General features: G+C 43.2%; 1 protein-coding gene across 2 annotated transcripts in view; it reads left to right on the top strand.

The window, feature by feature from the left end:
- Positions 1 to 15419, top strand: part of PDE4B (phosphodiesterase 4B) — a 714464-nt gene that overhangs the window by 312534 nt on the left and 386511 nt on the right. The window contains exon 1 of one of the 2 annotated variants that reach the window (XM_078668961.1): positions 8294 to 8428. The exons of the other annotated variant lie outside the window; for it this stretch is intronic. Coding sequence (XP_078525087.1) covers positions 8379 to 8428 — 50 coding nt within the window. The 5' untranslated portion in view covers positions 8294 to 8378. Of the gene's footprint in view, positions 1 to 8293; positions 8429 to 15419 lie in introns of those variants that run through there. 2 annotated transcript variants of the gene reach the window in all.

The raw sequence follows: 15419 nt of genomic DNA, 5'->3' as shown, positions 1-15419 counted from the left end.
GCTTTAGACTTGCCCTGAAGAAGACCCGCCGTGATGTATACTTATTAATGCATGCACCTGGGGCAAAACATCAATGCTGCTTTGATCAGTCCACGTCCTCAGTCATGTCACCCTATAATCAAAACTAAAGGGCATAGAGTGTGTTTGCTGAAAAGGACGAACATTTGCTTATGTGTAGTATTTATGCTTTGAATAATTGTTGTGTTTTTTGTTATTTTGTATAAAACACTGTTGCACTGTATGTCACAAGTTTCATTGAAGTTATGTATTTTGTGTTATTGGTTCTGGTATTCATATATGTGACAGCCATATACAAAAGGAGAGATTATTTAAAAATATACATTGGAATATATATATTGAATAAGAATTTTTGTGTGGTGTTTTTGACTCACATTTAATGTCAATATAATTGCCAAACATTGATTGCTTTAAACAAATGATTATGCTGCATTTCCGTTTGATCAATTCCTGTTTATACTAAGTAATTGCATTACCCAAAAGAACACATTGTAGATTATAACACATAGACTCAGGTTCTGAGGGACACAGGGTAAACCCCCCATTATCTTTAATGATGTCTGGAGTTTGGTATGCAAAATGGAAAATACCACTACCTCTGCCTCTTCTTCATGTAACACTAAATGTAGGTGAAATAAACCACCTTTTGGCTTACACAATACTTTGTTAAAAAGGACCTCAGTGGAATCTAAGTGGAACGCTGTCATGAAACCAGAGGTCTTTAGTGCTTATCCTACTAAGGATCATACTGTGTTGATGTATGGTAATGGTTCTGGCATAGAGGATATGTACTCGGACCAAATAAATGGGACTCAGGGCTGGATTGGAAACCAAAATAGCAATGATTGTTTTTTTAATTATATAAGTGTCTTTTTGTAGAGTTGGACTAGGACAGAAAATAGGCTCAGGCAGCAAAATAAAAGTGACCACCATTAGTGACTTACAAAGCTTTAAAAAAAAGTGGCCCATGTGTACAAATGTAGGAAGTTTTGAACTTGTAAAACATGCTGTATACATGTTTTGCAAGATATGGCAGACTGCATGGATTTGAGCTTGCTGGAGGCTATGTTTATTTTAGTATTAAGAAATGTAACAATAAAAACTGGCCCATCAGACCATAAAACAGTCCCATAAAAGCTAAAATAAACACCCACAATCAGACCCATCAAACCAGCCGGTGGGGCAGTGCCGGATTGCCCTATTGGCCAGACCGCCCCTGTCTATTTACAATATGCAAGTGTGGTGTGCAGGCCCAATCCCCTTCAGAAAACTTAGTGGTACATTTACCCAAGATTTTTGGGGAAAAAAGAGTCAAATGTTGCAACTTATGTTACAAATTTTCAAATGTATTGACTTGATAGCAAACAATTTTACGGGTGGTTATGATAGAGAATTCGTGAAATTTTCAATAACACAAATGGATGTGCCTGGAGCAACAGTTTCAATGTTGCAGTGAATAATTGATGTACCTTTACTACATAATATTCTCAATACAAATCACAGGCTATGTAGATTAAGTGCATTTTCAAAGTTCAGTGAATACATGGTCTTGCATTAACAACATTGTGAATGTTTCAGAATTTTTTAAGTTGTGCACTTGTCCAGAAAGGTGTTCATTCAATACACTTGTGATTGCAGGTTATGCAGTATAGGCAAGTGTATGCTGTTGCTGTGTTCGGAAATATATATGCCACGCCTATTAACTATTTTTGTCTTTCTTACAAAAGTAAACTTTTGTTGTGAGTCAAAACACATTGTGTCACTAGAAAGAGCTTCAAAAGCAGAAATGAGAGAGGGACTGGTGACTGGTCAGAAGTTGCGTTCTTTTCGTTGTAAATTAGAATACTGTATACAGAAATATCATCTGACATTAATAATGTAATATTTGTCTCAGATAATAGTCTGACAATTATATTCTTGTTCCGCACTATTCTTTCACATACCCCATGTCACATAAAGTAGGACTGGGTTTTACATCATGTACATCTGTGATAAATACAGTAGTAAGGGGATTTGCATTGGGGACCTTCGTATTGCATTAAGAAATGCTTTCAAAGGAAAGTGATTTTAAATCATTTCCACCTGGACAAACTCCATAGAAAGGGGCTTTACTTTGTCTTACATTGAAAGACATTCTTACACAGATTTCCAGTTAGGAGGGGCTGGAGAAGTGTGGTTGTTATTGTGTACATTTGTAATTATTAAACCTGTCATCCACAGGGTGATCTTCCCCCAAACGTTTTGCCTTATTCCACCGTATTTTCTGATCTTGTTTTTGTTAACCTTTGAACTCTGTGCACTTCGTCACTGCTAACCAGTGCTAAAGTGTCTATGTGCACTCCTTAAAACATGGTGAGATTGACTTGTCCCAAATTGGCATATTTTATTTCCTCATAGAACCCTTGTAAAGTGGTACTGCCTAAACCCAGGGGCTATAAATTAAATGTTACTAGCGGGCTTGCAGCATGTGTTATGCCTCTCACTCAAGTAGCCCTTTTAAACATGTCTCAGGCATGAATTTACAGCTTATGTGTGCAGTTTTAAACTGCCATTTCAAGCTGGCAAAATAAACCTTTTGCCAGTCTCAAACCTGCCCATTTATTTCATATATGGGAAAGGACCAAAACAGCCCACAGGTCAGGGTGCAATGTATTTAAAAAGTAGGACATTTAATTTTAAGTTTCACATGTCCTGTTAGTGAAAAACTCTTGAATGTGTTTTTCACCAATACAAGACCTACTTCTCCCATAGGATAACATTGAATAAGTTGTATCTTTCAAATGAGAACAGGTAAATAGTTCATGTTTGATGTCTTTGGAATTGTAATGAAAAATTCTCTTTTATGGTGACAATGGATTTTTTATTACAATTTTGAAAATTGCTAGAAAGTTGTCATTTTCCTGGTTTGGCCATTTGGTGCCTGCAGCCTGTCTTTGGGTCACAAGACTGGGTGTAATTGGCAGTTTGACATTATATATTCCTCTTAGACAACCACACACAATAGAGATACTTCCTTCCACTCGACCAGCAGTGAGGGCTTCGAAGTGTGCACACTGGTGCACAATACTGGCTAACAGTCTAATTGGTTCCACCGCGCTCTACTCTCAATATTCCCACTGCCATCAATAATCTAAACCCACCTATACAGAAAGGAGCACTTATTCATAATGTTCACAAGCTAATTGCTTCAATGTTCATATCATTCAAGAAAAGTCCATAGGCAATATTTAATAAACAACCAATGTGTGTTTTATTTCCAAATCTTCCAATTATTGCATCCATTACAATGAACAATCCAGCCAACGCATTTTGTCCACATTGGACATCACCAGGGCTCCAATTTCAATACTCTATGAAGACATCCGTAATACCTGTTAAGGCTTTTTCCATTCATTCCCTTATTGAGGGTCTATCTGAGATTTGGTGTGTTCACGTCCAACGCAGCATCCTTTCTGGCCAGTGCGATAATTCCTGCCATCAGGCACAGCCCCGCTTACACCTGGATAAGCTGTGTCTTGCCTTCACACAAAGGATTGCATATCCCCTGTACTTAGAAACAAGCCAGGTCAGGGAAGGCAGGAAATCTCTATACTTCAAACGGAAACCTTTAGAAGCATCTTCCATTTCAAAGGAGGCACCAGGTATAAGTATTGGACCTCAGACACCAACTCCTCAGTACATTTCTGGACCTGTGAAAGACTATGCCAGGAAGAAGGACTGCTGTGCTGCTGAAAGGACTGCCACTCTGCTGGACTGCTGCCCTAAAGGACTGCGCCACCTATGCTTACCTGCTGACCTCTTGCCTGGGTGAGAAGGACTGGACCTGTACCCTGGACCAATTTAGTGACTCAAAGGGCTAGTATCTTGTAACCAGCACATGGAATCTGCAACTGTGAGTCCTACCCTGCCAGGTGGTGCACACCGCTGTGTCTGAAGTGCTCTGCCCATCTGTGGACCTGGCAGAACCGATGCATCTCCCTTGTTGCATAGAATTTCCCGATGCAAGGACTTCTCATTGCAGCCTCACAGCACCATTAGAACCACTGCTGCATGATGTATCCCTGAGGCATGTCCTCACATCACAAGACTCTCATGGGCAGGATCCTTGACGATGACGTAGGACCTCGAATTGCAGCCTAGTTCCTTGGAACTCACACATTGCCTCACCTGCGTGGCACATCCCCAGCTCTAGACTTTGCATCACAAGCTCTCGCTGACGCGATACTCAACTATGACTCAGGACATCGCAGCTCAGCCTCAAAGCTCCTCAGTCCCAATGCATCACTTCGGCTGCTCAATGCATCCTTGACGTGGCACTCCACAACTCCTCACTACCAGTATTTAAGATATTCTTATTCAACAGGCCTAAGTGGGCCCCTGTAGCCGGCCCGCACTCCATTGCGGTTGGCTTGAACTTGTGACTTTGATCGATCTAGAATTACCTGATATCCATAGTCGGTGCGTTGTGGTTTTTAGCATTATTTTTACTGAAATCTTTAAAACTGCATATCTTTAGCTCTATTTTTTGTTGTTTAGTCTTGTTTTACTTATTTAAAATTACTCTATTTTTCTAATCTGGTGTGAGAACATTTTTCAGGTATGTTTTCATTGTATTTCTATTTGTAGTGTTAGACAAATACTTTACACATTGCCTCTGAATTAAGCCTGACTTCTCTCTGCCAAGCTACCCGAGGTTTGAGCACAGATTAATTTAGGGTTTGCTTGTGACTTCACCCTGACAAGGATTGTGGTTCCTGCTTGAAGAGGGTTTCACCTGCCTCAACTAATAACCCAATTTCAATTCAATTCAATTACTTTATTCAGATAAAGTCATATCTATAAAAGAACAGTTCACACTACAGGACATAAAAATGCACAAATTCATATTAATCATCAAACCATGTATAAAAACAATACAATAAAATTCATTTGTATGGTGCACATCGTGTGCCGGGCACGAACTGCAATTTTCAGGAAGGCGCCCACACGAAATACCAATTCATCATCTTCCAAATTGAGGATAGTCCTGTAAGCTGCTTCAAAATGAACATGGGAATATTTTTTTTAAAAAGTTGTTAAAAACTATTTGGTTTACTGTATATAGAACTTACCCGGTCTGGCCGTCACATGGACATGGCATAGAATCGAGGTTAGCATGAAAGCCAAGACCGAAACATAATAAAAATGTTACTGTGCCCGCCCTTAGACGAAAAAGGAGCACCCGCTCCCAACGGCCCATAAATTTAGCAAGATAGCTAACCAACTGATAATTAATGTTCTTAAAAGACAGAAAAGTGGCTACAGTAGTTTTTCTGGACTCCCTATCAAGTCTATCCTTGCGACAGGAACCGACAGATCCGGGACGTGCAGCAGCGTCCCCTTTGCAGGTGGCTCGAATGGGCCCATTCAGAAGCCGCAGCCCTGCAAGAAGGACGCCGGTCTGCCTGTGCACCACACAGACGAGCTACAACAACCAGGAGATTTGCCGCATGCATTCCGCCCGCACTTCGGATGAAACCCCCTTGCACCAGGAAGCAGGGGAGGCATTGGGGACCGGGGTGAGTGCCTTTCTCCCTCCTCCCGGCAGCTTTCAGGAACGCGAGCAGCTACTAGTGAGAGTTGCGGAGGAGGGGGCCATCATTTGGCAGGAATAGCCCAGTGGCGAACCTGAGTGGCCCCGGCCTCCATCCAGATCGCCCGGTTAGGGGCGGGGCAGTTGCGACCAGCTGGTCTTTTGCCTCATGCCCAGCTGGGTTAATGACCCCCATGTGCAATTGTGAACAAAAGTATAACCCAATTTCTTACAGTAATTTTATGTTTAGTATTAAGTTGCGTGTGCAATAAATTTATTTTTTCTGTTTAAAAGTAAAAAGCACTGATGGGACAACGATTTAATTGGTAATGTGTTCTTTGTGGAGTGCTGAGTTTCTAAACCACACCACCTCATTGAGTAAACCTTGGTCTTCTCTGCTTCTCTACCCTGAGGGTCAAGTGGTCCATTTGGTGCTCAGATTGGGTCCATTAATAAGGTGGCCCCATAGCTTTTTGTAGAAATGACATGCACCCTTGAACATCATGCAGATCTCTCCACTGTTCCACCTCTAGGCCCTAAACATCACTCTCTTTGTTGCTGAGTAGTCAGGAGAAGTGCAAGGAATAAAGGCAACAGAAAGAAACCATGCTTCTTAAAAACCCTGTTGACTTTCTGCTCCTGCCTCAGGTTTTGGGACCTTGTGGCGAAGGTACCAAAATAATCTGCAACCCCATGCTATCTCTGCTTGACACCCTCAGCACTATCTGGATTATAGATGTATACTTAGCAAATTGGCATTAGTGATGTGACTGTTCACCAGTGTAGTGACACATACTCCTGCAGTCTCTGTGGTGCGCGAGAGGGCCCATCCTCTCTGAGGGACCTACTCTGCAGTTATTTTTCATGGCACCAAACGCTGGCAGATGAAAGACTCTGACCTCCCTCTAATCTGAGGACCCCAGATACAACCAGCAAACAGGAACTACACAGCCATTAATACAACTTTGTTGTGGCTGGTATGCTTATGGTCACTAAGGTATGCGATGGGTGGCAGTGTGAGTCAACATATTTTGCATGGGAGCCCACGATTTTTCATTACATCATTCCCAGTCACATTCAATAAGAGTGTCATTTATTAAGTACCAGGGACTTATGTTGCCCAATTCCTTAATATCAAATGATGGCGACCATCATGCGCTTTATTAGTCAATTTTATTTGTATTAATACAAGCAGCCATGAATTTAAGAAGAAAAAAATTCTAACTTAATTTCCATAGTGTGTCTTCATTTTTGGCAAGGTGCACTCAATTTTTGTTTCCATTATGCCAATTCGCATATTTCAGACACTCAAGTTGTGCAGACAGTTGTGCTGGCTCTGAGTGATCTGATTTCTGAGCAAAATTTAAAAATGGTTCACTCTAGGTTTGCATAGGGGGGCTTCTTTCCTTCGTTGGAGCCTGGAGGCAGTTTAGTACACACTGCGTAATACTGACTGCCACTTGTTCATGGATGGTTGACCTTGGGACGTATTACAGAAACGTTGCCCTGGTGCCAATGCATACCAACACTAGTTCGCCCTGTTTTATCAGCTAGTCGAATACAAATTGTGTCACAGTTCGCAAAACATAAAATGTGGAAGTGAATTGTGTAAACATTGCTAGCCAACTATCCTATGCATATTTGCTTATAAAGCATTTTACATCTACTGATTTTAACAAAGAAACTCAAGTCCATGAACATTTTAAAGAAAATTAGGAACACTTCATTCTCATTGCTTTTGCTATTTATGCAATAAATATCCCACAAACATATTATCAAACATTTCACATTGCACTGTAAACGTGGGTAACATTATTTTCCCACTTCATAGCTTGTAACCACTGCAGTGATAATGTGAATACAATGTGTGTCCTGTTTGCCTTGCACAAATACTGTTTGCTCAATTTCGTATTCCACAAGCAACAAACATGGTGCGAATGGGCTCATAGTTTTTCATTTTCTTGCACCAGTGCAAAGTTCCTGTAATCCGGGCTGTGGTGTTCATTTCTTTTAGTGCTGTGTGTGCGTTTCTTGTCTTAACGTTTGTATGAATGTGTATGAAATATTTACATTTTCTTTTGTATTATTGAATACGCTTTAAATAGTGCATGCGTTTGAATATTGATATTTTTTCCGTGGTAGTGAGGAGAACAAAAAAGAGAATGACCCTCCCCTGGAAGTTGTCTTCATTGCGGTGCGCCATGTGTCACTCAAGAAATTCGATCCTGGGCGCTAGGTGTAGCGGCGGCCGTCACGCGGGAGGCTGAACCGTGTAAAACCCGTCAAACAGGAGGTGAGGTAGACTCGCGCCGGCGCGAGACGCAGAAGCGGCACTGCATTCGGGCAGCCTGAACAATACACCAGGGCTTGGAAAGTTCCGCTGCAGAGTTCCTGCTCTGCCGAGAAACCAACAAATATCCCTTTGTAAGGGACCGCTTTGCGAATTTGCACATCTCCCTCGTACTTCACAGTAATTGTTGCTACTCTGAAAGGGAAAATAGGAAACCACGGTTTTCCCAGGAATATGTTCTTTCTTACCTGTGCCACCTGAGAAAGGGGAAGCTGGAGATACAATTTGAAATCTGCCGCAGAGTTTTGGATGTCGGTGAAAATAAATGGTTGGTAACTTACTTCTGTGACATCGATTATGGAATGAGAGATGACAGGTTGTCAGAGACGATGAAAGGCCTTGTGAAAGCAGCTGCTCGTAAAAGTGCAAGTTTCAACAAGTGACACAAAGGTTCGGAATATACCTGTGAGGTGTGGGAGTGCAGGACAAGCCTGAAGAATGCTGAACATAGCTGACCACCCGACCATCCGGCGCCACTCGTGGATCTGGTAAGATGGGTGGTGTGTGTCTTGGTTGTATGTGTGTGCGTGTGTGCATGTGAACAGATTTAGATGAAGATAAATATAGATACAGCTGTAAAGTCCATTTTTATCTCTCCTTATCTCACAAACAGCCTTTGGTTGGAGCATCAATAAATCATGACAACGTGCTATGATGTTCATCCAACTGGAAGCCTAGAATGTCTTTATGTGTCATATAAGTCCAATACAGTCCTATAGTGCTAAATAGGTATTCTGGTGGCGTATTCAGCCAGCACGCAGACCAGACCTGTGTCTGTTGTCATGTCACCAATACCCCTTCACATTAAGATTTAAATTCAGATTTTTTTTATATTTGTTTGTGAATTAAATAAAATATTTAAACTTTTATGTATTTGTTTGATCAAAGCTTGATTATTTATATTTTGTGTATTGTTTTGAGTTTCAAGCAATCAAAAATGTTTATGCCAGGGTCCCCGGCTTCCAGTAATAACTCAGTGGGGGCCCTTGAATTCCAATAATGAGTCAGTGGAGGTCCACGGGTTCCAGTAATAATTAAATAGGGGCCCACAGAAGTCAAAAGGTTAAGGACCACTGCATTAGACTAATGCACAGTCAAATATTCAAACACTGTTCTGCTAAAGGTGTGCTAAAGGTCTGTGGCTTGCATGCTTTTTGCTACTGTGATAATAGGTGTATATGATTCATGTGAAGAGGTGTACTCACACCCATGTTAACTAGAAGGGCAATTATAGCAGTGACTGACTGCAGAAAGATTACATAAGGTTACATCTGCGTTTGCATGAAATGGTGATCTTTCCTACTCAGTGTAGTGAAGATAATGTTGAGGACTTACTCATACAGATCTTTCCATTGAGCCTCAGACCTCCTCGTCTTCACTTGAAAGGTCTCGTGCGAGAGGCAGAGTGTGGTTCCAACTTCTAAGTGGCCTTCTTATTCATCAGAAATTGCATAGAGTGCCTAAAATCAACTCTCTTGCCGGAACTTTGGGGGTCTTGTGACGCTTTGTCTGCTCAGATTCTGCCGTGAATGCAAAGAAAGTCTTAAATATTCACTATCTAATGGTATGCATTGCGTGCATCATGTGATTGGCCATTATGTTTCAGCATATGAGTTATGTTATCATTAAAATGTTGTGTTGATTCACAAGTAGATCATGTGACACAATGCTAGTGTTGTATATAGCATTATGGAGGGGTGGATGTTAGTTTTGTCGTTGCGTTCCATCCAAGGGTTCCAGGAGACAACAACTGAGCACCAAGAGTGAAGCAGGGAAGCTCAAGCTGTCCATGCTGTAACTTGAAACCCGCGGTAAAAACTCGACATTATTCACTCAAAATTTGTACAATTGTATGTTTTGTGTGTTTTGTGTGTTCTCCTTTATTCTGCCTATCCCATGGATCAGCAAAGTAGGATTAGGTGAGTCATGGTTGAGCTATGCATTACAGGTTCAACTGCCTAAGGCCATCTTCCCCTAGTTGTATTTTAAAATCACTATATACCTTGTGTCCTGGCACCCTGCCACAATCTCCTCCTGTCAAGATGTTGAAAGAAAACTAGTGTCATGTCAGCTCCATCACCAATGCTTTCAGTACTCCTCAACCCTCAGCTACAAAAAGAAAATACCTCAAACCCTGTCAGCCCCTCCTCCACCCTCATTACCACACCCTACCTACTTAATTATGTACAAAACCAAAAATTCCTGGCACCTTTCTACCCCGCACCACCAGCAGTAGCTTCCACCACCAACTAGTACCAATACTATGAAAAAGCATTACATATAGTTTAAAAAATAGTGAATTGCTTTTTTATAGAAATACACAATGCGATATTGTGTATTGCGCAATTCTGTACTTTTACAATGTACTCCCACTCTCACACAAAACCCTCTGTGCTTTTACCTCCACTTTCCATCTCCAAGGTATGCTGTCTGTTCACAAGCTGAGAGCCCCTGTAACAGCAGCTCTGTGAGCCTCTCATCAGCATCGCCTGCAGTTTCCAGTCAGTATGGGTTGGCAGAGGCCTGTGCTTGACAGGGAGATATTAATTGGCTTCACAGGAGCACCACCTATATTCCCCAGGCTTCCTATGGTGTCTTAAGAATAGGGCGAGGTGGCATATCACCATCAGAGCACAGCCTTCGTGGGCCGGTGCTTCTCTACTATAACATCAAAGCACTAAACAATACAGCTTGTTTCAGAGCAGTGAATAACCAGGGTTCGAAAAGTCAATGGGCCTGATTATGATGTTGGACGGACAGCCACCGACAGGCTGTCAGTGTCCTTCAATCCCAACATCCAAGGTGTCGGTCCAACCACCGGATTACAATACCGGCAGTCGGCGCAATTTGGGTGGGGGGGAAGATTGCTGTCTCCGATAGGCTCAAGGAGCCTGTGGGGAGGTGGTTGGAGCCTAATCCCTACAATGTAGGTGGTGCCTGCAGAGGCACCCAGTAGGGATTAGGATGTCAGTTTCCAACACCCTTTTCATGGTGGTTCCACCACCATGAAATGGCCGTCAGAAAGGGACTTTGGAGGCCACCAGCATGGCCGCCGTCCCCATGGGCAACTGCTACATGACCAGGGGGGCATATGTGGTGCCCCCAAACATCCATACAGTGCGTGCCAGGCACCAAATTGTCCGTGGCACACGGTGCATGGATGTTTTCAAATGTTTTTTTCTATTGTTGGAGATCACGCTGATCTCCACCTCCAAACCCTCAGCCCATGTCCTTGATCCCATTCCTCCCCTCATGACCCAAAAAATGAAGCACGCTCTAGCCCCGCTCTGGAGCACGATCATAAATAGCTCCCTGAAAAGCGGAGTGGTTCCTGACTGCCTCAAAATGGGTCAAGTCACACCCCTGTTGAAAAAACCTGGACTAGATGTGACAGATCTAAACAACTATTGACCTGTGTCCAACCTCCCCTTTCTCTCAAAAACACTTGAAAGATGCGTACTACATCAACTGACCCAGCACCTGGACAACATCAACCTCCTGGACCCCCACCAGTCTGGCTTCAGAAAAGGCTGCAGCACAGAAACCGCGATCCTCAATATCATCGACGATATACATGGATCACTAGACTCCGACCAATGCTCCCTCCTCATTCTCCTTGACCTCTCTGCAGCATTTGATACTGTTGATCACAAACTCCTCTTAAGGACTCTCCAAGAAAGAGCCGGCCTTGGCGAGGTAGTCCTCAAATGGTTCTCCTCCATCCTCCACAACCGCACACAAAAAATAAAAATAAAAAACTTTACCTCCGACCTCCAGCAAGTCAACAGGGGAGTCCTTCAAGGCTCGGTGCTTTCACCGCAACTCTTTACTATCTACATGGAACCTCTTTCCAAACTACTCAGAAAAGCCAACATTCACTTCCATCTCTATGCAGATGATACCCAGATCTATCTGGAAACAACCTCTCTCAAAGACATACAAAGACTCAATGATGTCTTGAAAGATGTCCAACGTTAGCTCACAAGCAATCACTTAAAACTTAACCCTGACAAGACAGAGACACTCCTCATCTCAAATAAGGAAGACAACCCACAAATTGCAGATTGGTTAAAAGCCATTGATGCACTTAATGGAAATCTGATTCTAGCGGACTCTGTCAAATCCCTAGGCATTACTCTCGATCCAAAACTGAATATGACGAGACACATTAAGAATTCGGCCAAAAGCGCGTTCCTTAGCCTAAGACTACTGAACAAATTAAAACCCTACATTCCGCCCAATGACCTCAAACAGGCCACCCAATCTCTGGTTCTGTCAAGACTGGACTATGGGAACGCAGTCCTCTCAGGAATTCCAAAATCACACTTGGCTCCCATCAAAACAACGCTACATGCGGCTGCTAGAATGATCACCGGTATCAAGAAATATGATCATATCTCCCCCGCACTCAAGGAACTGAAATGGCTCCCAGCAGAAATGCGGATTAGCTTCAGAACAGCTTGCCTCACCCATAAAGCCCTTCACACCGGCAAACCAGATTACCTGGCAAAAAAACTCATAAAAGCAGGTCAGTCCAGGAACCTAAGAAGCTCAAACTCTCTTCTACTCATCCCAGCTAAGACCAGAAAGAAAAAAACTGCTGACCGATCTTTCACTGGAAGCGCTCCCAGAATCTGGAATTCCATCCCCCCGCATATCAGAATCATTCCCTCTTATGTAGAATTCAAACGCCAACTCAAAGACCTGTTCCTCAACCGCTCCTTTGGAAATGGATAGTGGGGAGCAATTAACAATGATCGAGCTCCGCTCCAGCTCTAAGACTCTGAAGATCCTTGAAAATGTCATTTACTTCAATGTGTTGCTCTTTCATTATTTTTTCGCTCCTCTGTGGATATGTCTCCCCTCTATTCTTTATCTGTTGATTATCTGTGCTGTACCTACTGTAAAGCGCTCCGATACCCTGGGGTCTGGCTAGCGCTATAGAAAACTTCTTTAAAAAAAAATATATATTGTATCTGGTCGAGGCGTCCTTTTCCTGGGCCACTGCACAAGCCGCAATAGTAAAAAGCATGGCGCTCGTATCGTAATTGGGCTGTGGGGACTGCCAACTCTTTGTCGGACTGTCTCATGCCCAAAACAATGACAGTCAAATGCTCGTCTGACCACCCTCCCAATGAGAACCAGTGTTCTAATGAAAGATTTCTATGGAAGCCGTCCATAACAGTAAGCCTTTCCACTTTGTGCAGCATAGAAGACACCTAGTTTATGTGTCAGAGCAGCTTTCAATTAGAGCATCTCCGAGCTGTAACTTCCAAACTCTCATCTCCTGGTTCTCAATGACATATGTAGTTAGACCACAAACAGTGTCCAGAAGGGAGCAAAAAATGACCGGCAAGATCTGATGTCGGTACCCTCAGGGAACTCTTTCAACCTGTACACAGGCTTCAAGAGCAGCTGGTGAGGGAGTTAAGCCTTGAAAATGTAACTGAGACTAAAGAGCATTGCTTTGTGTAAAGTGCAGCTTTGTTGTAGTTCAAAAGTTGTTCTGTTTGCTGTAATACATCCCTGCATTCAACATACCGCGTACTGGTGTAGTAGTGAAAGGTGCTGTCATGACGAAACCACCTGTTGGCTGTTTGTGAAAGCCCAACCAGCCCTAATGGCCAGCAAATTGTTCGAGTTGCCCTCAGTGTTACTTCTAGCATTGTCCCATCGTGAAAGTGAAGCGAAACATCCGTAAGGTTTAATTTACCACTTACTTTTGTAATGCTGAAAAGAAATGGCAAATAAATTACAAGTAAGAGGAATATAAGATCACTTTAGTGACCAAAAAAGAAGGAATGTCTTCTCTATACTTTTTCCAAACCCTTGGCCCAATTCTCAAAGTCTCCTGCACACATATTTCAATTTGGGTGCTCCAATGGCACGATTTACCAGGGCAAGTTCACATTTTGTAGTAAAAAAATATATATTTACACTTGTAAATGTATTTACTAACTTGCAATATTATACCAGCATGGCGTAATTTTCTGTGGGATTAATATCTTCCCAGCGGTGAGAATTGGGAATGTAGTCAAAAATTGATGGACAACCTCAAACCAATATATTTGTAGGCATTCAAAACTTTATTATGCCCCATTCCCACCAGTCGCTCTTGCGCTGTCAGGTCATCAACATACCCAGAGCTGCTTCTCCCACCCTCGTATGTGCAGGGTGCTTGTCTGGCTGGGGTCTGATCTCCCTGGCTAGGGCTTGCTTGACTTGTGCTCATCTCCTTTGAGAGCCTTCAAGAACCTGAGAGGGGCTTAGGGCGTGAACCCCTCCTCAAACATTTGTCTTCCTTCAGCCTAGCAAGAGTAGGTGGAATATGGGTATTTTAAAGTTTGTAAATTTCTGCTCTGGTTTCCAGCAATGGTTGCTTTTCCACATCCCTCCCGCTTAACCATGAGTTCACGTAGTTCAACGGTAGTGTCTCTGCCCTTAAAAAACGAATACAAAATAAATGAATAAAATGACACTGTACATGGCTGCTGCTTATGTCACCATTTCCCATTGTTGTCCGTTTTTGTATTTTTTCACTAATTTGACAGTATCTCTGCCTGGCTCATAGTCTATATGGATTACTGGTCCTTCACTGATTACCCCCCTTTTTGGGTCCCGCTGGTAATGCATCCGCAAGGATGCATGTGTCCAGCTGGAGACGTATAGTGATCAGTCTGGGGGTAAGGACGGACAAGAAAGTAGTACGCGCTTTCTTCCTGGATTTGTGTGCGCGAACGCGCACGTCCCGTCCCGCGCCAGACAGACACTCGCTCACACACACACCCCCTCCCCCAGTCACACACACGCACTCCAAGACACAAACACACACACACACACACGCACGCACACATACACAGCCCCCCCCGCACGCGCGCGCGCACACACATGCCCCCCCCCGACCCCACCCCCACCACTTACCGGGCTCTTTCGGCGTGTTCAGTGTCTCATCTACGGCAGCGCTGGTACCAGGGGGCAGGACTTCACTTCCGGGGCTCCCTCCAGCACCTGGGAGCCCCGGGCTGCGGAGAGGCGATCAGTCGGCCGGCTCCACACTTCTTCCTCGGCGGCGGCGGGCGGGACTTCCTGCCAGATTGCAGGCCCCGTCCCCGTCTCAGGCAAAAGTGCCTGACTTCCGTTTTTTTTGCTTAAGGCAAGACAGGCATACAGAAGGGACCAGTAAAAATGCATTTGGTCAGGAAAGTATTTTTGCTCAGCTCGGATTTGAAGCATTTGACATAATTGAGGAATGTTGGAGAAAGGGGCTATATCGCCACACACATTACTGATCTGCAGATTCATTAAAACATTAAAAATAGATTGCTTTCACACTGGAATACATCCTTGCTTGCCTAACCTACATCCTAAAATCAAGACACAAGCAGACGTAGGGCATTTGCGTTTCTTCAAATGTCACCTTTTTTGCTTCAGAGAAATCAAGCTAAATAAGAAAGGTCATCAACACCACGACATTCCGGA

This window comes from Lissotriton helveticus, chromosome 1_2 (assembly GCF_964261635.1).
Source record: "Lissotriton helveticus chromosome 1_2, aLisHel1.1, whole genome shotgun sequence".
Classification (NCBI taxonomy): Eukaryota; Metazoa; Chordata; class Amphibia; order Caudata; family Salamandridae; genus Lissotriton; species Lissotriton helveticus.
The sequence above is the reverse complement of the archived record's forward strand: the minus strand, read 5'-3'. Positions and strand labels throughout refer to the sequence as shown.